We start from the raw sequence: 22160 nt of genomic DNA on the forward strand, positions 1-22160 counted from the left end.
CTAAATTGAATTAATCATTTTTTTCAACAGACCAACAAACACTCGTGACTCTTGTTGTGTAGTACTTATATTCAGTTTTTTTTGTTGTTACACTTCAATCAAACTTTCAACTTTCGTCAAACTTTATCACTTTAGCTATGTTTAACAGTTTTCATTTGTTTCCAACATTTGACATTTTTTAAATGGTTCTATGTTTACTTTGTTTACTCAGTTCAGACTCCAAACTCTTGAACTCTGTTAAAATCTTTTCACTTGATTTAAGTTATTCAACATTTCTTTACGATTTAACTACTTGGCTTTATAAAAAAAATCAACCTCACTTAAAACTAAAGCACTCGCCGCCTTTTTTGCAGGAAATGCATTTTCTATTTAGTGTTGTTTTTATTTTAGCTTCGCTTCACTTGCCTCGTCAAAGGTACGTCATGTGTGTCTAGTGCGCATGCTCCACTGCTTTACAGGCAGACCGGCCATTACCTGCAGAGCTGGAAATACTACTAAATAAAAATAATAAGACGAAAACCAGGAACAGAGCGAGAGAGACAGAGAGAGGAAGAGTTAGAGACAGCCAGGCGAAACAGACAGAGTCAGCCTGGACCTCAAGACGATGCTTTATAACCTTCTGGACTCAGACTTACGTTACGACCTTTGAAACTCAATAACAAATCATATCTACAATACCTCAACAATACCTCACCAGTACCTCAGGATATCTCTGCAGACAGCATCATCACAGTCATCTGGGCGACATGTTGGTTGTGTCTATCGATCAGTTTAACAACCATATGATGTGCCTGGTTCATTGCTGCTAGCCTCTGGTAGTAGGCTGCATGCTAACAGAGTACTTCATACTAGCATGGTTCACATGAATAGTATTTAGCACTACCTGCTTTATATGAAGGGCATGTAGTACTACCTGTGTTAGTATAGTCAATATCAACCATGCTAGCTACCTGAATTGCGTTATAACGTCCCTCTCCTAAATACAGCTAGTGAGGATGCTAGCCGGAGGGTAGTAGTAACATCTGGATGCTAAAGCGTACTGGAGCCTAATTCTATTGAAACATCTGGATGTGAGCTGATGTTACCAGCATGGTCTCAACATCTGTCCCGGAGGACCGCTGTAGCAGGGACTACATCTGTCCCGGAGGACTGCTGTAGCTGGGACTACATCTGTCTCTAGGACTACTGTAGCTGGGACTACATCGGTCCTTGGGGCTACTGTAGCTGGGACTACGTCTGACCCGTACAGGGACTACCTCTGTTCTTTGGACTGCTGTAGCTGGGACTACATCCGACCTGTACAGGGACTTCATATGTCCTTAGGACTACTGTAGCTGGGACTACATTTGGTACAGAACATCAATATGCCACCTTGCTGGGTATCAGAAGGGTGGGTGTGATGGTGGCTGCCTGCCCTCCAACAACAGTAATAATAACATTAGTAATAATAGTATTGATGATAATATTAGTGTAGATGACAGCAGTGATGCAGCCGGCACAGACCCATTACGACTTCTTCAATGAGGAGAATTCTCCCAAATGGAGAGGACTGCTGGTTCCCTCCCTCAACAAAGTAAGAGCCTTATTAATATGTTGCTTATTGATTTCATTATCTATCAGTTATTGATTGATTGAATATGAATCTAATATAATGATTTGCTAATCAATCGAACAGTTACTGATATATTATAAATCTACCACTTATTAATCGAATATCAATTGATGTGTCATCTATAGATAAGTACATGATCAATCTTTCAGTTATTAATTTATTTTTGTAAATATATAAAGTATTGATTCGAACATGGTTATCTGAAAGTTATTTATTAATGTTAAGATTCAGTATGATCATCAATCCAAAGCCACAATATGTCACATAACGGTGGTGTAGGTCAGCCTCCGATCTCTCTGTACGTAAGCCGGTATTTATATATATACCCTATATAATTATATCTATAATGTATCCTATACAGATATATCGGGTAAGCTCATGTGTATGAATTTATCAATCATATTAATCATAAAGTATCGTGAACACTAGTGTAGAGAGACAGAGATAGAGGTACCATAACAGAGACAGATAGGAGAATTGATGTGTGTGTGTGTGTGCGTGTGTAGGTGCTGAGTCAGGTGCATCCTAAGCTGTCCTCCCAGCAGGAGGCGCTGCAGTACATCGAGGAGCTGATTCTCCTGCTGCTCAGCATGCTGTGTGCAGCCCAGCCACGCACAGTACAGGATGTAGAGGTACTACTATACATTAATACATACTACATGTGTACTATATAAATACTACATACTTACTATATATACCACACTATATAATTAATATATACTGTACATCACCATGCATGCTGTAGAGGTAATGCACACATATACTGTGTGTATATATATATATATATGGTGAAAGAGAGTTTGTGTGTGTGTGTGTGTCTGTGTGTGTGTGTGTGTGTGTGTGTGTGTGTGTGTGTGTGTGTGTGTGCGCAGGAGCGAGTACAGAAGAGCTTTCCTCATCCTATTGATAAGTGGGCCATCGCAGACGCCCAGGCCGCCATTGAAAAGAGGAAGAGACGCAACCCCCTCGCACTTCCTGTTGACAAGATCCACCCTCTCTTAAAGGTAGCCCCACTCTCCCTCAATGGTACCCCCACCCTCCCTTGATGGTACACCCACTGACCCTCTTAAAGGTACACACACCACCCCTCTTAAAGGTACACCCACTGAACCTCTTAAAGGTACACCCACTGACCCTCTTAAAGGTACACCCACTGAACCTCTTAAAGGTACACCCACTGACCCTCTTAAAGGTACACCCACTGACCCTCTTAAAGGTACACCCACTGAACCTCTTAAAGGTACACCCACTGACCCTTTTAAAGGTACACCCACTGACCCTCTTAAAGGTACAACCACTGACCCTCTTAAAGGTACACACACACCATCCCTCTTAAAGGTACACCCACTGACCCTCTTAAAGGTACACCCACTGACTCTTAAAGGTACACCCACTGACCCTCTTAAAGGTACAACCACTGATCCTCTTAAAGGTACACCCACTGACCCTCTTAAAGGTACACCCACTGACCCTCTTAAAGGTACACCCACTGACCCTCTTAAAGGTACACCCACTGACTCTCTTAAAGGTACACCCACTGAACCTCTTAAAGGTACACCCACTGACCCTCTTAAAGGTACACCCACTGACTCTCTTAAAGGTACACACACTGACCCTCTTAAAGGTACACACACCACCACTCTTAAAGGTACACCCATCACCCTCTTAAAGGTACACTCACCACCACTCTTAAAGGTACACACACACCATCCCTCTTAAAGGTATCATACTACCCCACTAAAGGTACACACACATCCCCTCTTAAAGATACACGCACTAATCTACATTATGCCAAAGCCTGGCAGGAGGGCCTGGGTTGTGAGGTAGCCCACCAGGTGTCTACATTATGTTAATGTGTTGCAGGAGGTCCTGGGTTATAAAGTCGACCACCAGGTGTCCCTCTACATGGTGGCCGTGCTGGAGTACATCTCAGCGGACATCCTGAAACTGGCTGGAAACTATGTGAGGAACATCCGGCACTATGAGATCTCCCAACAAGACATCGCTGTGGCAATGTGTGCCGACAAGGTCTGTCCGTCTGTCCTTCCGTCTGTCTTGGGATGTGTTGTAACTTGCGGTGGAGGCGGCGTAACCGGTAGTGTCATGACTAACTGGTTGTGCTGTGACTAACGGGCGGGGCTGTGTTCCAGGTTCTCATGGACATGTTCCACCAGGACGAGGAGGTGCTGGGGGGGTTCTGCTCCCTGGAGGAGGAGGTGTGTGTGAGCGAGGAGCAGACCTACTACGACCTGGTCCGCTCCCTGATGACCGAGGGCCGGCTGTATCTACGGCAACTCAACCTCACCATAAAGATTTTCAGAGAGCCCTTCTGCGGCAATCCCACGCTTTATTCCCAGCAGGTGATATTCATCACTATGTTCCTTATATATACTATGTATATTCTATTTGTACTATTTCTACACTGTGGAAAAATGTCTATGGCATTTCACAGCAGCAAGCCCGTGTTGCAAGAACCTCCGAAAATAAAGCATCCAGGAATGCTCTGGAAGGGGAACCGTCAGAAAACGCAAAAACAAACTAGACCGATCAGTGTTTTAAAACGGGGCCGGCAACTATCATTCTCTTCCTATGGTACAGCGCACCTGTGCTGAGCTGAATTCTCTTGGGGCGCCTCAGGGTGACACTTGGGTGCCTTGCACCCCCCCTCCATCTGCATAACGCCCAACAGATTTAAGGAATACACCCTGACACACAGCCCTCTCCCACCTGGAATAGGGAGCCTACAGCTCGGCATTCTACCCTGAAGCGCACTAGGCTCGTTCCCAACCTAATGAGCCTTGGTCTTAACGCCTCCCTTTGCAGCTTGACCCCGGATTTTCTTCACATCGAGGGTGCGGTAGAGGAGAGAGACTTCTGCTTCTACTCGTGACCTCACCTGGTCCCGGCAAGGCGACCCAAAAGCGCCTTTTTCTTCTGTTGTTATGGAGGAGAAGTTGATCATGTCTGTCCAAACTCTCACTGGCCTCTACCTCCACCCAGGCTATAGACCTGGGTGGAGGGGATAGAGGAGAGGGGAGATAAGAGGAGAGGAGAGATGCTCCCGTTGTTGCCATCTGGTAGACGTTATCGGAGCTTCCAGGCAGGGACCACCAGACACCCACAGCTATGGCCCAGGCCTTCAGACTTCCTGCTCAGTCAGCACATTGAACATCCCAATGCACCGATACCTTCCTACAGATACTCAGAACAATTGAATGTTTATGTTCCAGTCCTAACTTCTGTTATTATATTATGTTAACCATATGTATTTAGCAAGAAACGTCTTATCTATAACGGTTGATTGACTGAGATCGATATTCTTAAAGGTTTAAGTAAGGGAGCTAAGGGAATATTACTATATCTTACATTAAGTATTAAATGTTATAAATAATATGAAGATGGTGATTCGTTAGTCACCTCTCTGTGTCTCCGGCTCTCATAGGCAAAGCCCTCTGAATTAATTGTATGTGCCTTTGGATTCAGATGAATCGTTTTCAGCACCTAATGATGGTTAGCTGCGAGCCCTCCCCTATGTGAACATGGAGCCTTCATACATGTGTGTTCATCTCTTCTGTGGACAGGACGTGGACAGCATCTTCAGCCGGATCGTGGATGTCCAGGAGGTGACGGTGAAGCTGCTGGGTCTCCTAGAAGACACGGTGGAGATGACGGACGAGGGGAACCCCCACCCACTGGTGGGGAGCTGCTTCGAGGACCTGGCGGAGGTAGGACCGGGAGTCATGTGGTTCGCAATAGGGCTGGGCGATTAATTGAATTTTGATCTCGATTTCGATTTTAGCATATTTTTTTTATGTTTTATAGAAAGTGCAGAACAGCTGGTAACATATCTGTACATTATTTTAGATTTGAAAATTTTCTTTGGACCATTTTGTTGAGTTTTTTTAAGTTGAAATTTCAAAGTTCTCAGTTACTGTTATTGTGTTTGAGAGAGACATGCTGAATAAATACCTCATGTTTTCAAACTCAAAAAAATAATCGTTTGAATAATCGTGATTTCAATATTGACCAAAATAATCGTGATTATGATTTTCTCCATAATCAAGCAGCCCTAGTTCGCAATGCCACCCATGATGGGCTTCTTGTTACTCATGTGAACAATCATGTGATTATCGGTTTCAGGAGTTGGCCTTTGACCCCTACGAGACCTACTCTCAAGACATCCTGCGACCTGAATTCCATGACCACTTCCTGTGTCAGCTGTCCAAACCTGGAGCAGCCGACTACTTGCAGGTAACAAGCTAGTTACGCTAGTCAGTTATACAAACCAGCTAGTTATACCAACCAGCTAGTTATACTCACCAGCTACTAATACAACAACAAAACAACTAAACAAGTTTTACTAATTATTAAACTTTACCCATAAACAGATAGTAATGTCTTCTGCCTCCACGTGAGGATTAACCCTAATTTATCTATATAGTACCTGATAGTGTTTATTCTGTCCCCTCTCCAGTCTATCTGTGATGGCTTCAAGGAGGCTGTGCAGTATGTTCTTCCGCGCCTACTCCTAACACCGGTCTACCACTGTCTTCATCACTTTGAGACACTCAAGGTAGGACACCTACTTTAACCATCTCTCACTCCAGCCATACCCCGGACACTCAGTTCACACTCCTCCAGACCTCACTTTACCCCTGGAGCTCACTCCTCCAGACCCTAGTTTACCCCTGGAGCTCACTCCTCCAGACCTCACTTTACCCCTGGAGCTCACTCCTTCAGACCCTAGTTTACCCCTGGAGCTCACTCCTTCAGACCTCACTTTACCCCTGGAGCTCACTCCTCCAGACCTTAGTTTACCCCTGGAGCTCACTCCGTCAGACCTTACTTTACCCCTGGAGCTTAGGTCTCACTCCTCCTGACTGCGCTTTCGCGACGATCCGAGTTGGGACTCCGTATTCTTACTTTCAAATCACGCTAATGTTTACACGTTTCTCAACATACTGTAAATGTACATGAGCAAACAGGTCAATCCGGAAACGAGAGAATTTCTGATCTATTGAAACTATGTTGAAAACGCAGTTACAATTACAATTAGGGCATTTAGCAGACGCTTTTATGCAAAGCCACTTACATCGGTTAATACAAATTGACACACCGACGGCAGAGTCAGCCATGCAAGGCTCGTCAGGAGCAGTTAGGGTTACGTGTCTTGCTCAGGGACGCATCAACACTCAACTAGAGCTGGGGATCGAACAAGCAACCTTTAGGTTACAAGACAACTGCTCTACCTCCTGAGCTAAGCTGACCCGCAATATATCCAAGATGTTGAAAAACAGTTTGATGTAACTATCTGTAGTGGTGATGTGAATATCTCTAGTGGCGATGAAACTATGTTGAGTGGTGATGAAACTATCCATGGTAATAAAGTGACTATCTATGATTATCTCTAGTGGTGATGTGACTATCTCTAGTGGTGATGTGACTATCTCTAGTGGTGATGTGACTATCTCTGGTACTGATGTGACTATCTCTAGTGGTGATGTGACTATCTCTAGTGGTGATGTGACTATCTCTAGTGGTGATGTGACTATCTCTAGTGGTGATGTGACTATCTCTGGTACTGATGTGACTATCTCTAGTGGTGATGTGACTATCTCTAGTGGTGATGTGACTATCTCTGGTGGTGATGTGACTATCTCTGGTACTGACGTGACCTTCTGGGGGTGAATTAACTTTTCCTGGTGGCTACCTGTGGTTGTTCTTCAGCAACTTGAGGAGAAGAGTGAGGATGAGGAGGATAAGGAGTGTTTGAAGCAGGCCATCACCGCCCTGCTCAACCTGCAGGGCAGCATGGAGAGGATCTGCACCCGCAACCTGGCCAAGAGGAGACTCAGGTACACACACACACACACACACACACACACACACACACACACACACACACACACACACACACACACACACACCAAGCACACACACACACACGCACACACACACACACCAAGCACACACACACACACACACACACACACACACCAAGCACACACACACACACACACCAAGCACACACCACACACACACCAAGCACACACCACACACACACCAAGCACACACACCAAGCACACACCAAGCACCAAACGCACACCATACCACACACACAAGCGCACACACACACACCAAGTACACTCACACACCAAGTACACACACCAAGCACGCACGCACACACACACACACACACACAAGCGCACACAATACCTACTTGCATACACACACCCTACAGACGCACACAATCCCTACATACACACACCACACACATGTCCCCTCCCTTTCCTGTGGTTTAAAATAGAAGGGGGGGTTTGGGGGTGGGACAGGAAGTGAGGTAAAAAGGACAGGGGGGTTGGGGGTGGGACAGGAAGTAATGTAAAATAGACAGGGGGGTAGGGGGTGGGACAGGAAGTGAGGTCGGCGGCAGGGGGTGATGGACCTGTTATTGTCTGGATCTCCCACACTCGGTTCCAGCCTTCAGAAGAGGGACTCTGTGGTTGTGAGCGGTGGAGGCAGCGGTGGGATGAGGTGGTGAGGAGGGAGCGTTGTGTTCATGGGTCCAGGGTACGTAGAAGAATACTTGTTATTGTGGAGTAAATACCTCCAGGAATGCTCTCTAAGCTCTCGCCCAGAGCACCGCTTGCATAAGACGCTTTCACTCCAGCACACACCCTTACTGATGCATTATACACCTTATTCTGCTGACTTGTACTAATACACGCAATTATACTGCCTACTTGTACCATTATACTGCTGATTTGTATTAATATCCACCATTATACTGTTGACTTGTACTAATACACACCATTATACTCCTGACTTGTACCATTATACTGCTGACTTGTACTGGTACACAGCATTATACTGTTGACTTGTACCATTATACTGCTAACTTGCACTAATACACAGCATTATACTGTTGACTTGTACCATTATACTGCTGACTTGTATGAATATCCACCGTTATACTGTTGACTTGTACTAGTACACACCATTATACTGTTGACTTGTGCCATTATACAGCTGACTTGTACTAATATATATGATCATACTGCTGACTTGTAGCAATATACACAGTTTTACTGCTGACTTATTATATACTACTAAACTAATGACTTAGTCAAGTATATACTATAAAACGAGACTTTTTCTAATGTTTTATGTAGTCTTGTATGTTGTGTATATTACTTTTACTAATACATAATTTTATAATATATATACTAGAGAGAGAGAGAGAGAGAGAGAGAGAGAGAGAGAGAGAGAGAGAGAGAGAGAGAGAGAGAGAGAGAGAGAGAGAGAGAGAGAGAGAGAGAGAGAGAGAGAGAGAGAGAGAGAGAGAGAGAGAGAGAGAGAGAGAGAGAGAGAGACCGACAGAGACCGACAGAGACCGACAGAGAGAGAGAGAGAGAGAGAGACCGAGAGAGAGAGAGAGACCGAGAGAGAGAGAGAGAGACCGACAGAGAGAGAGAGACCGACAGAGAGAGAGAGAGAGAGAGACCGACAGAGAGAGAGAGAGAGAGAGAGAGACCCCCTCCTTCTCCTCCTCACCCCCTCCTCCACTTTCTCCTCCTCACCCCCTCCTCCTCCTCCACCTTCTCCACCTCCCCTCCTCCTTAAACCCCCTCCACCTCCTCCCCCTCACCTCCATCTTAAACCCCCTCCCCCTCCTCTCCATCTTAAACCCCCTCCTCCTCCACCTCCCCAGTGAGTCGGCGGGCCGGTTCTACAGCCAGCAGATGAGGGGGAAGCCCGTGGCCATCCGGAAGATGAACGAGATCCAGAAGAACATCGACGGCTGGGAGGGCAAGGACATCGGCCAGTGCTGCAACCAGTTCATCATGGAGGGCCCGCTGACGCGCGTCGGCGCCAAGCACGAGCGCCACATCTTCCTGTTCGACGGCCTCATGATCTGCTGCAAGCTGAACCACAGCGCGCCCCGCCTGCCCAGCTCCGGCTCCCCGGCCGAGTACCGGCTGAAGGAGAAGTTCCTCATGCGGAAGGTCCACATCAACGACAAGGACGACAGGGAGGGCGAGTACCGCCACGCCTTCGAGATCGTCCTGAAGGACGGCAACAGCGTGGTGTTCGCCGCCAAGACGGCCGAGGAGAAGAACGGCTGGATGGCGGCTCTCATCTCGCTGCAGTACCGCTGCACGCTGGAGCGCATGCTGGACTCGGCCATGCTGCAGGAGGAGAAGGAGGAGCAGATGAGGCTGCCCCGGGCCGAGACCTACCGCTTCGCAGAGCCCGACTCGGAGGAGAACGTGGTGTTCGAGGAGAACGTCCAGTCCAAGTCCGGGATCCCCATCATCAAGGCTGGGACCGTCCTCAAGCTCATCGAGAGGCTCACCTTCCACATGTATGCAGGTAAGGACCTACCGTGTCTGTATAGAGGTTAGAAGAACCTACCATGTCTTATATACCGGTTAGAACCTACCATGTCTTATATAGAGGTTACCTACCTACCTATCTAAGTCTCTAACACTAACCAGAAGGTCTCTAACACTAACCAGAAGGTCTCTAACACTAACCAGAAGGTCTCTAACACTAACCAGAAGGTCTCTAACACTAACCAGAAGGTCTCTAACACTAACCAGAAGGTCTGTAACACTAACCAGATGGTCTCTAACACTAACCAGAAGGTCTCTAACACTAACCAGAAGGTCTGTAACACTAACCAGTAGGTCTGTAACACTAACCAGAAGGTCTGTAACACTAACCAGAAGGTCTCTAACAATAACCAGAAGGTCTGTAACACTAACCAGAAGGTCTGTAACACTAACCAGAAGGTCTGTAACACTAACCTGTAACACTAACCAGTAGGTCTGTAACACTAACCAGAAGGTCTCTAACACTAACCAGTAGGTCTGTAACACTAACCAGAAGGTCTGTAACACTAACCAGAAGGTCTCTAACAATAACCAGAAGGTCTGTAACACTAACCAGAAGGTCTGTAACACTAACCTGTAACACTAACCAGAAGGTCTGTAACACTAACCAGCAGGTCTCTAACACTAACCAGAAGGTCTGTAACACTAACCAGAAGGTCTCTAACACTAACCAGAAGGTCTGTAACACTAACCAGAAGGTCTCTAACACTAACCAGAAGGTCTCTAACACTAACCAGAAGGTCTGTAACACTAACCAGAAGGTCTCTAACACTAACCAGAAGGTCTCTAACACTAACCAGAAGGTCTGTAACACTAACCAGAAGGTCTCTAACACTAACCTGTAACACTAACCAGAAGGTCTGTAACACTAACCTGTAACACTAACCAGAAGGTCTGTAACACTAACCTGTAACACTAACCAGAAGGTCTGTAACCAGAAGTGTCTTCTCTTCTCAGATCCAAACTTCGTGAGAACCTTCCTGACCACCTACCGCTCCTTCTGCCGACCGCAGCAGCTGCTGGGCCTGCTGATTGAGAGGTACCGACCTCAGCACCGCAGTGCTCGTACTGAGTACCACTAGTAGATAGTAAATACTACTGTACTAGCACTGTTATATAGTATTCATGTAGTACCACTAGTATATAGTGACACTGTCCTACTATTACTGTACTAGCACTGTTATATAGTATTCATGTAGTACCACTAGTATATAGTAAATACTACTGTACTAGCACTGTTATATAGTATTCATGTAGTACCACTAGTATATAGTGACACTGTCCTACTATTACTGTACTAGCACTGTTATATAGTATTCATGTAGTACCACTAGTATATAGTAAATACTACTGTACTAGCACTGTTATATAGTATTCATGTAGTACCACTAGTATATAGTGACACTGTCCTACTATTACTGTACTAGCACTGTTATATAGTATTCATGTAGTACCACTAGTATACAATATTACTGCATTACTATTACTCTAGTACTACTAGAACAGAGTAGAAGGTCTCGTAGATCTTCTAGAACTAGTGTTCCTTAGATCCTATTATGTTTTGCTAGGTCCTAGTATGCTCTTTAGGTCCTAGTATGTTCCCTAGGATCTAGTGTGTTCCCTAGGTCCTAGTGTGCTCCCTAGGACTTAGTGTGTTCCCTAGGACCTAGTGGGTTCCCTAGCTCACCGTGTGTTCCCTAGGTCACCGTGTGTTCCCTAGGACCTAGTGTGTCCCCTAGGTCCCCGTGGGTCCCCTAGGACCTAGTGTGCTCCCTAGGTCACCGTGTGTTCCCTAGGACCTAGTGTGTCCCCTAGGTCCCCGTGGGTCCCCTAGGACCTAGTGTGCTCCCTAGGTCACTGTGTGTTCCCTAGGACCTAGTGTGTCCCCTAGGTCCCCGTGGGTCCCCTAGGACCTAGTGTGCTCCCTAGGTCACCGTGTGTTACCTAGGACCTAGTGTGCTCCCTAGGTCACCGTGTGTTCCCTAGGACCTAGTATGCTCCCTAGGTCACCGCGGGTCCCCTAGGTCACCATGTGTTCCCTAGGACCTAGTGTGCTCCCTAGGACCTAGTGTGCTCCCTAGGTCACCGTGTGTTCCCTAGGACCTAGTGTGTCCCCTAGGTCCCCGTGGGTCCCCTAGGACCTAGTGTGCTCCCTAGGTCACCGTGTGTTACCTAGGACCTAGTGTGCTCCCTAGGTCACCGTGTGTTCCCTAGGACCTAGTATGCTCCCTAGGTCACCGCGGGTCCCCTAGGTCACCATGTGTTCCCTAGGACCTAGTGTGCTCCCTAGGTCACCGCGGGTCCCCTAGGACCTAGTGTGCTCCCTAGGTCCCCGCGGGTCCCCTAGGACCTAGTGTGCTCCCTAGGTCCCCGCGGGTCCCCTAGGACCTAGTGTGCTCCCTAGGTCCCCGCGGGTCCCCTAGGACCTAGTGTGCTCCCTAGGTCCCCGCGGGTCCCCTAGGACCTAGTGTGCTCCCTAGGTCCCCGCGGGTCCCCTAGGACCTAGTGTGCTCCCTAGGTCCCCGCGGGTCCCCTAGGACCCAGTGTGCTCCCTAGGTCCCCGCGGGTCCCCTAGGACCTAGTGTGCTCCCTAGGTCCCCGCGGGTCCCCTAGGACCTAGTGTGCTCCCCAGGTCCCCGCGGGTCCCCTAGGACCTAGTGTGCTCCCCAGGTCCCCGCGGGTCCCCTAGGACCTAGTGTGCTCCCTAGGTCCCCGCGGGTCCCCTAGGACCCAGTGTGCTCCCTAGGTCCCCGCGGGTCCCCTAGGACCCAGTGTGCTCCCTAGGTCCCCGCGGGTCCCCTAGGACCTAGTGTGCTCCCTAGGTCCCCGCGGGTCCCCTAGGACCTAGTGTGCTCCCTAGGTCCCCGCGGGTCCCCTAGGACCTAGTGTGCTCCCCAGGTCCCCGCGGGTCCCCTAGGACCTAGTGTGCTCCCCAGGTCCCCGCGGGTCCCCTAGGACCTAGTGTGCTCCCTAGGTCCCCGCGGGTCCCCTAGGACCTAGTGTGCTCCCCAGGTCCCCGCGGGTCCCCTAGGACCTAGTGTGCTCCCCAGGTCCCCGCGGGTCCCCTAGCTCCTGGTCTTGTGCGCCCCCAGGTTTGAGATCCCGGAGCAGCGTCCGGCGGAGGGGGAGGAGTCCGGGGCCGGGGAGCCTCTGCTGAGCGCTGAGCTCAAACGCTTCAGGAAGGAGTTCGTCCAGCCGGTCCAGCTCAGGTCAGCACCGCCCCCTGCTGGTCGGGTCTACAAACAGGCGCTCAGCACTGCTGGATGCCTCCAGCAGCACACTCTGTGTTCAAATAAATACACACACACACACACTGACGGCATGTGTGGTTCTCAGGGTCCTGAACGTGTGTCGCCACTGGGTGGAGCATCACTTCTACGACTTTGAGCGAGACGCCGAACTGCTCAGGAGGCTGGAGGACTTCATCGCTTTGGTCAGAGGTACCGGACCCCCGCCGTTACCCCAGCAACAGGCACCTGCAGTAGCCCTAGCGACAGACACCTGCCGTACCCCTAACAACCGACACCTGTTGTAACCCTTAGCAACAGACACCTGCCCTAACCCCTAGCAGCAGACACCTGCCGTTACCCTAGCAACAGACACCTGCAGTAGCCCTAGCGACAGACACCTGCCGTACCCCAAACAACCGACACCTGTCGTAACCCTTAGCAACAGACACCTGCCCTAACCCCTAGCAGCAGACACCTGCCGTTACCCTAGCAACAAACACCTGCAGTAGCCCTAGCGACAGACACCTGCCGTACCCCTAACAACCGACACCTGTCGTAACCCCTAGCAGCAGACACCTGTCGTAACCCTTAGCAACAGACACCTGCCCTAACCCCTAGCAACAGACACCTACCGTAACCCCTAGCAGCAAACACTTGGGGGTGTAGCCTATCACCAAGGGTTGTGTGTTTGTCCTCCACAGGTAAGCCCATGAAGAAGTGGGTGGAGTCCATTAGTAAGATCATCCTGAGGAAGAAGCAGGCCAGTGGTCCCAGCCTGAACCCCCCCCTGCAGAGCTCCGTCCCCAACATCACCTTCCAGAACTCACCTCCACCTGTGGAGTGGCACATCTGCAGGCCGGGACAGAGTGAGCACTTTGACCTTCTGACCCTTCACCCCATCGAGATAGCCCGCCAACTAACCCTGCTGGAGTCCGAGCTGTTCAGGTAGCACACGCACACGCACGCGCACGCGCACACACACACACACACACACACACACACACACACACACACACACACACACACACACACACACACACACACACACACACACACACACACACACACACACACACACACACACACACACACACACACACGCGCGCGCGCAGGGCGGTGCAGACGTAGTAGCTGAGCAGGGTGGGGGTCCTCTGTGCAGGGCGGTGCAGCCGTCAGAGCTGGTGGGCAGCGTCTGGACCAAGGAAGACAAGGAGCTCAACTCTCCCAACCTGCTGACGATGATCCGACACACGACCAACCTCACGCTGTGGTTTGAGAAGTAAGACACTACATATATACTTAATGTGGAGACCCTGGAGGGTCTAGATCTAGACCTATAGAGCATGTCCTCTGTGTCCAGGTGTATGGTGGAGACGAGGAGGATCTAGATCTAGATCTATAGAGCATGTCCTCTGTGTCCAGGTGTATGGTGGAGACGAGGAGGATCTAGATCTAGACCTATAGAGCATGTCCTCTGTGTCCAGGTGTATGGTGGAGACGAGGAGGATCTAGATCTAGACCTATAGAGCATGTCCTCTGTGTCCAGGTGTATGGTGGAGACGAGGAGGATCTAGATCTAGATCTATAGAGCATGTCCTCTGTGTCCAGGTGTATGGTGGAGACGAGGAGGATCTAGATCTAGACCTATAGAGCATGTCCTCTGTGTCCAGGTGTATGGTGGAGACGGAGCACCTGGAGGAGCGTGTGGCGGTGGTCGGTAGGATCATAGAGGTCCTGCAGGTGTTCCAGGAGCTCAACAACTTTAACGGCGTTCTGGAAATCGTCAGCGCCATGAACTCCTCCCCAGTGTACCGCCTTGACCACACCTTTGAGGTAACCCCTTAACCCTCAAGGCTGTGCCTTAATGGCGTCTTTGCACCTTCAAGGGATCCCTTAACCATTAAAGCCGTTTTCTCAAAGTGTCTTTACACCGTCAAGGTATCCCTTAACCCTTAAAGATGTGTCTCCATAGTGTCTTTACACCTTCGAGGTAACCCTTGGTTACACTAGTTATGATGTCCGGGCGGTCGTTGCTGTGAACACGTTACTGTGGGGCGGGCTGGAACTCGGCCTGAGCCAATCGGAAGGTTGTTCATGTTGGGGTGTAAGGCGGAGGGGGAGGAGGAGGAGGAATGGAGAGTTGGGGAAGGGGTGAGAAATAGAAGAGAGGTCTTTAAGTCCATCATGTGTATTGTTACTGATGATGTGTATTGCACTCGTACGCAAATGGGATTATTGCTATGTTTTGGTTTCTATTGTTCTGTGTGCTGTGTTTATTGCACTCCCCACTCCAGCTGACATAGTGAGTGACCTGCTCCTTAATGACCTGTCTCTGTACTGTCTAACCCCTACCTGCTCCCTAATGACCTGTCTCTGTACTGTCTAGCCCCTACCTGCTCCCTAATGACCTGTCTCTGTACTGTCTAGCCCCTACCTGCTCCCTAATGACCTGTCTCTGTACTGTCTAACCCCTACCGGCTCCTTAATGACCTGTCTCTGTACTGTCTAACCCCTACCTGCTCCCTAATGACCTGTCTCTGTACTGTCTAACCCCTACCTGCTCCCTAATGACCTGTCTCTGTACTGTCTAGCCCCTACCTGCTCCCTAATGACCTGTCTCTGTACTGTCTAGCCCCTACCTGCTCCCTAATGACCTGTCTCTGTACTGTCTAGCCCCTACCTGCTCCCTAATGACCTGTCTCTGTACTGTCTAGCCCCTACCTGCTCCTTAATGACCCGTCTCTGTACTGTCTAACCCCTCCCTGCTCCTTAATGACCTGTCTCTGTACTGTCTAGCCCCTACCTGCTCCTTAATGACCCGTCTCTGTACTGTCTAACCCCTCCCTGCTCCTTAATGACCCGTCTCTGTACTGTCTAACCCCTCCCTGCTCCCTAATGACCTGTCTCTGTACTGTCTAGCCCCTACCTGCTCCCTAATGACCTGTCTCAGTACTGTCTAGCCCCTACCTGCTCCCTAATGACCTGTCTCTGTACTGTCTAGCCCCTACCTGCTCCCTAATGACCTGTCTCTGTACTGTCTAGCCCCTACCTGCTCCCTAATGACCTGTCTCTGTACTGTCTAGCCCCTACCTGCTCCCTAATGACCTGTCTCTGTACTGTCTAGCCCCTACCTGCTCCCTAATGACCTGCTCCTCCCTCCTCCTCCAGCTGATCTCTGGTCGTCAGCGGAGGATCCTGGAGGAAGCCCATGAGCTGAGCGAGGACCACTACAGGAAGTACCTGGCCAAGCTGCGCTCCATCAACCCACCCTGCGTCCCCTTCTTCGGTAGCTTCTATAGAAGGCTCTACATATAGATGGCTACAGTGTATACTGTATATATATTTACACAAAGATATAATGTCTATAGCCATGTATATACTGTATATCTAAATAGATACATACATCTCATGTAGATTAACCATATATCTCATGGAGATTAACAGTATATTTGAATGAAGATGTACAGTATATCTCATGGGGATGTACAGTATATCTCATGGGGATGTACAGTATATCTCATGGGGATGTACAGTATATCTCATGGGGATGTACAGTATATCTCATGGGGGTGAAGAGTATATCTCATGGGGATGTACAGTATATCTCATGGGGGTGAAGAGTATATCTCATGGGGATGTACAGTATATCTCATGGGGATGTACAGTATATCTCATGGAGATGTACAGTATATCTCATGGGGGTGAAGAGTATATCTCATGGGGATGTACAGTATATCTCATGGGGATGTACAGTATATCTCATGGGGATGTACAGTATATCTCATGGGGATGTACAGTATATCTCATGGGGATGTACAGTATATCTCATGGGGGTGAAGAGTATATCTCATGGGGATGTACAGTATATCTCATGGATGTATATTATGGGCTGGCAGGGATCTACCTGACTAACATCCTGAAGACGGAGGAGGGCAACCCGGACTTCCTGAGGAGGGCGGGGAAGGAGCTGATCAACTTCAGCAAGCGGCGGAAGGTGGCGGAGATCACCGGGGAGATCCAGCAGTACCAGAACCAGCCCTACTGCCTCCGGGAGGAGCCCGACATCCGGGTGAGTAACTAACACACGACTAACCCGCGCAAATCCTGCTCCACTGATATTTGACATACTCTTCGACCAACGGGGGCAAGAAATCTGGACCAACCAATCACCAGCCAGAAGGTGTCATCCCTAACAGTAGACTAACTCACCACTAGTACAAGAACACCTCCAGGTGCTGTTACCTGTAGAGTAGAATAACTCACCACTAGTACAAGAACACCTCCAGGTGCTGTTACCTGTAGAGTAGAATAACTCACTACTAGTACAAGAACACCACCAGGTGCTGTTACCTGTAGAGTAGAATAACTCACTACTAGTACAAGAACACCTCCAGGTGATGTTACCTGTAGAGTAGAATAACTCACTACTAGTACAAGAACACCTCCAGGTGACGTTACCTGTAGAGTAGAATAACTCACCACTAGTACAAGAACACCTCCAGGTGCTGTTACCTGTAGAGTAGAATAACTCACTACTAGTACAAGAACACCTCCAGGTGATGTTACCTGTAGAGTAGAATAACTCACTACTAGTACAAGAACACCTCCAGGTGACGTTACCTGTAGAGTAGAATAACTCACCACTTATGGGTTAGGGGTTATGTGGGTTAGGGATATGGGTTGGGGTTATGAGTTAGGTTTAGTGAAGGTTATGGTTGGGCTAATGGTTAGGGTTATGAGTTAAGGCTATGGTTTGGTGACTGAAACGTCCTCTTTTCTCAGCGGTTCTTTGAGAACCTGAACCCGATGGCGGATCGGGCGGAGAAGGAGTTTGCCGACTATCTGTTCAACAAATCTCTGGAAATAGAACCACGCAACGTCAAGTCTCTGCCCCGCTTTGTAAGGATCAATACACATGATCAGTATCAAGACACATGATCAGGATCAATACACATGATCAGGATCAATACACATGATCTAAATCAATACAGATGATTACCTTTAGTATCAATACACGTGATTAGTATCAACACACATGATTACCTATAGTATCAATAAATATGATTACCTATAGTATCAATAAACATGATTACCTATAGTATCAATACACATGATTACCTATAGTATCAATAAACATGATTACCTATAGTATCAATACACATGATTACCTATAGTATCAATAAACATGATTACCTATAGTATCAATACACATGATTACCTATAGTATCAATACACATGATTACCTATAGTATCAATACACATGATTACCTATAGTATCAATACACATGATTACCTATAGTATCAATACACATGATTACCTATAGTATCAATACACATGACCAGTATTGGTACACATTATGACCCATAGTGTAAAGCCCACCCCTCCCCCACCCCTGATTGGCCCCGCCCCCTGCTTGGCTCCGCCCCCAGGCCCGGCGCTACAGCTGTCCTCTGAAGTCCCCGGGCGTGCGTCCGTCGGCCGTGCGTCCGGCCGCGCCGCGCCACCCCACGCCGCTGCAGAACGAGCCCCGCATCAGCTACAGCCGCATCCCCGACAGCGAGGCGGAGGGCGGAGCCTGCTCCACCCCCAGCTCCCCCCGCACCCCGCCCACCCCCTCCACCTGCAGCACCGCCGACACCACCTGCAGCGTCTTCGACCCGCCCCCGGGGCCGGGGAGCCCCCTGCACTCCAGTGAGATAGACCTCTTCCTCCTCCACCTCTTCCTCTTCCTCACCTCCACTTCGTCCTCCTCCTACTCCTCCCTCTTCACCTCCTCCTCCTCCATATCTTACTCCACCATCTCCTCCCCTTCCTCCTCCTCCTCCTCCTTCACCATCCCATCCTCCTCCTCTTCCTCCTCCTCTTCCTCCTCCTCCATCATCTCTTCCTCCTCCTCCATCTCATCCTCCTCCACCTCTAACATCCACTCCTTCTCCACCTCCTCCTAGGGTCCTCCTCCATCTCCTCCATCTCCTCCTTGACGGTCTTCAGCCGCTGGCCTGAGGACCTTCCCCTCCCACCGCCTGTCCCCCCCCGGCGCCGGCCAGACTCCGCCCCCACGGAGCCCGCCCCCTCAAAGGTCTGTTTCCTGTTTGGGTTCAGCTGACAGGAAGTCAGCCAGACGCTGGCTCACCTGCAGAACATCTCCACCTAACTTGTCTGTCTGACCACCTGTCTGTCTGTCCGTCTAAACACCTGTCTGGCTGTCTGACCGCCTGTCTCTCTGTCTGTCTGTCTGTCTGTCTAACTGCCTGCCTGTCTGTCTGTCTGCCTGTCTGTCTGTCCATATAAACATCTGTCTGTCTGTCTGACCGCCTACCTGTCTGACCGCCTGTCTGTCTGTCTCACCACCTGTCTGTCTGACCGCCTGTCAGTCTGTCTGACCGCCTGTCTGTCTGACCACCTGTCTGTCTGTCTGTCTGAAGACCTGGTGACCTACCAGAATCTGTTGATGGAAAGAAGCCCTTGAGACGATGAGTACCTGTCTCTAACTGTGTGTGTGTGTGTGTGTGTGTGTGTGTGTGTGTGTGTGTGTGTGTGTGTGTGTGTGTGTGTGTGTGTGTGTGTGTGTGTGTGTGTGTGTGTGTGTGTGTGTGTGTGTGTGTGTGTGTGTGTGTCTCCAGGTGATGTCCTCCCCCCCCGCCGTCCCCCCCCGCCAGCCAACCAGCTGTCAGCTCTACTCCCCCCTCCTCCCCCCTAGGGAGCCATTCACCTCCCCCCTCCACCTCCTCCCTCCCCCCCCAGGCCACACCCGCTGTCCCCAGACCTTCTTCCCCCCGTCCTCCTCCCAACTCACTCCCCTGCCGCCCCCCTCCCCCTGTCCCTCCCCCTGCTCCCGGAAGCACCTCCCCTCTCCCCCCCTCCCCGAGGGAGAGCTCCTCCCCCTGGGGCCCCCCGTCCCGCCCCGTCTCACCGCCCCCGATGGGGGAGGGGCTCCCAAACTGCCCCCCAAAACCTACAAGAGGGAGGGCCCAGGAAACACTCCTGAGACCTCCTAGAGAGAGAGAGAGAGAGAGAGGGGGGGGGAGGGAGAGAAAGAGAGGGGGAGGGAGAGATAGACAGAAAGTGAGAGAGAGAGAGAGAGACAGAAAGAGAGAGAGAGAGAGCGACGGAGAGAAACGAGACGGAGACTCTCTCTTACTGGCCAGGCTGGACTTGTGCCAACACTAACCACACAACTTAAGGACTTACCGATCACAGGACAGAACTGCTGGTCATGTGACCTTAAACCACGAAAACAACCGCCTTCTGGGGTTGCCTGCCTGTCTGTCTGTCTGTCTGTCTGTCTGTCTGTCTGTCTGTCTGTCTGTCTGTCTGTCTGTCTGTCTGTCTGTCTGTCTGTCTGTGTGTATGTGTGTGTGTGTGTGTGTGTGTGTGTGTGTGTGTGTGTGTGCGTGTGCGCGTCATGTCAGACTGAGGGGTTGTGTGTACCGGTGGCCTTCCACCCAGCCCCCAGCAGAACTGGGACCCGGGTCCGGATGTTTGAGTGATACTGAAAGGCTGGGCCAGTTGACACAGTACCACGAGTACATGTACACTAATACACCCACACACAAATACACTCATACACACATATACACTAATATACAGACACATGTACACTAATACATATATACACACACACATACGTATACACACACACACGCACTCACACACAAACACGTCACACACACAGGGATGGGAATCCTAACCGTTCCTAACAATCCTAACAGTTTACTGCATGGTTGCTTAGAGGCTATCGGAGAGGTTTGTTTGGTGCACTTGGAAAGAATCACACAAATCCATAGTAGCTTATGCAGTGTGAACATAATTTCTCTAAGTTAGAAAGATATTGTATATTCAACAGATATTTATACTCTGTCTTAGCGATGTGGCGAAGAGAGCTAACATTGGTAAGGGTCTGGGATTCTAGAGCTGTACCGATGCCCACGAGACTTTCTGCAGCGGCGCTCTGTAGAGCCGTTTGGGCAACAGGCCGAGTACCAAGTACCCTGTTCTGCACGTAATAAGTCCTGTTTCAAAATGTCCCCAATGCAGACGATATTACTATGGTTACAAATACAAATCAAAACAATAGAATTGTATATATTCCCATCCCTACACATACCCACACAAAGAGGTACTTGAGAAATTGATTGTTGAGTAATTGCTGATTGTGTCTGTCGAGCCAACTTGTAAGATGTCTTTAAACAAGGGAATCAAGACTTTGGACCCAACTTATAAAGATGTCTTAAAACAAGGGAATAAAGACTTTGGACCCACCTTGTGAAGATGTCTTTAAACCAGGGAATAAAGACTGGAAATCAGGCTTACACACTCAACTTTATACTCCCAACAGGACCCTTTTATTTCAAGGGATGTTTCACTTAAGGGCGGCTTTTATTGTGAAGGGCATACTGCCCAAATGTAAATGAGGTGCCCTCTGAAGTTACAGCCCCCCCTAGATCTGCAGGGGACTTTTCCTCGCGAAGGACATCATTGGTCATCTATATCATGAGTTCACCATGTCAGCTATATTAGTTGTTCACCAGGGCAGCTCTGTCAGTGGTCTACCAGATGAACCATAGCGGTGGTCTTCCAGGTCAACTATATCAGTAGTTTGCTTCATAAGGTCAGCTATATTAGTATTTGTTTCTTTAACCAGGACAGCCATGTCAGTTGATCATGTCCTCTATAGCAGGTAGGTTGCATCAGTGATCCATCAGGTCATCTATATTAGTGATCTACCAACTCACCTATAACCGTGGTCACCTGTTCACTTCAGCAAGTCACCTTTATCAGTAGTTTACCAGGTCAGCTATAGCAGTAGCTAACCAGGTCAGCTAATTTGTGTCGGAGGGTCACCAGGTCAAAGTTCACCGGCTGGTTGTAGTCCGATTCTGTAGCCTCGTGATGTCTGCTTTACTGGCCTCTTGTGTTGT

At 49.2% G+C, this 22160-nt stretch overlaps 1 protein-coding gene across 1 annotated transcript; it reads left to right on the forward strand.

The window, feature by feature from the left end:
* Nucleotides 1–420: 420 nt before the first annotated feature.
* LOC132454470 (son of sevenless homolog 1-like) lies at nt 421–21501 on the forward strand. Its single transcript, XM_060047840.1, has 22 exons — nt 421–1573; nt 2119–2244; nt 2485–2616; nt 3476–3640; nt 3763–3972; nt 5194–5337; nt 5753–5863; nt 6087–6185; nt 7340–7467; nt 9324–9985; nt 10966–11047; nt 13101–13217; nt 13345–13448; nt 13940–14183; nt 14398–14517; nt 14909–15071; nt 16407–16524; nt 17135–17307; nt 18021–18137; nt 18669–18930; nt 19188–19318; nt 19863–21501. Exons 1-22 carry the CDS (start codon nt 1475–1477, stop codon nt 20235–20237), a joined length of 3882 nt encoding a protein of 1293 aa, XP_059903823.1. The 5' UTR covers nt 421–1474; the 3' UTR covers nt 20238–21501.
* The last annotated feature ends 659 nt before the right edge of the window (nt 21502–22160 follow it).

Source organism: Gadus macrocephalus, chromosome 3, assembly GCF_031168955.1.
Source record: "Gadus macrocephalus chromosome 3, ASM3116895v1".
NCBI lineage: Eukaryota > Metazoa > Chordata > Actinopteri > Gadiformes > Gadidae > Gadus > Gadus macrocephalus.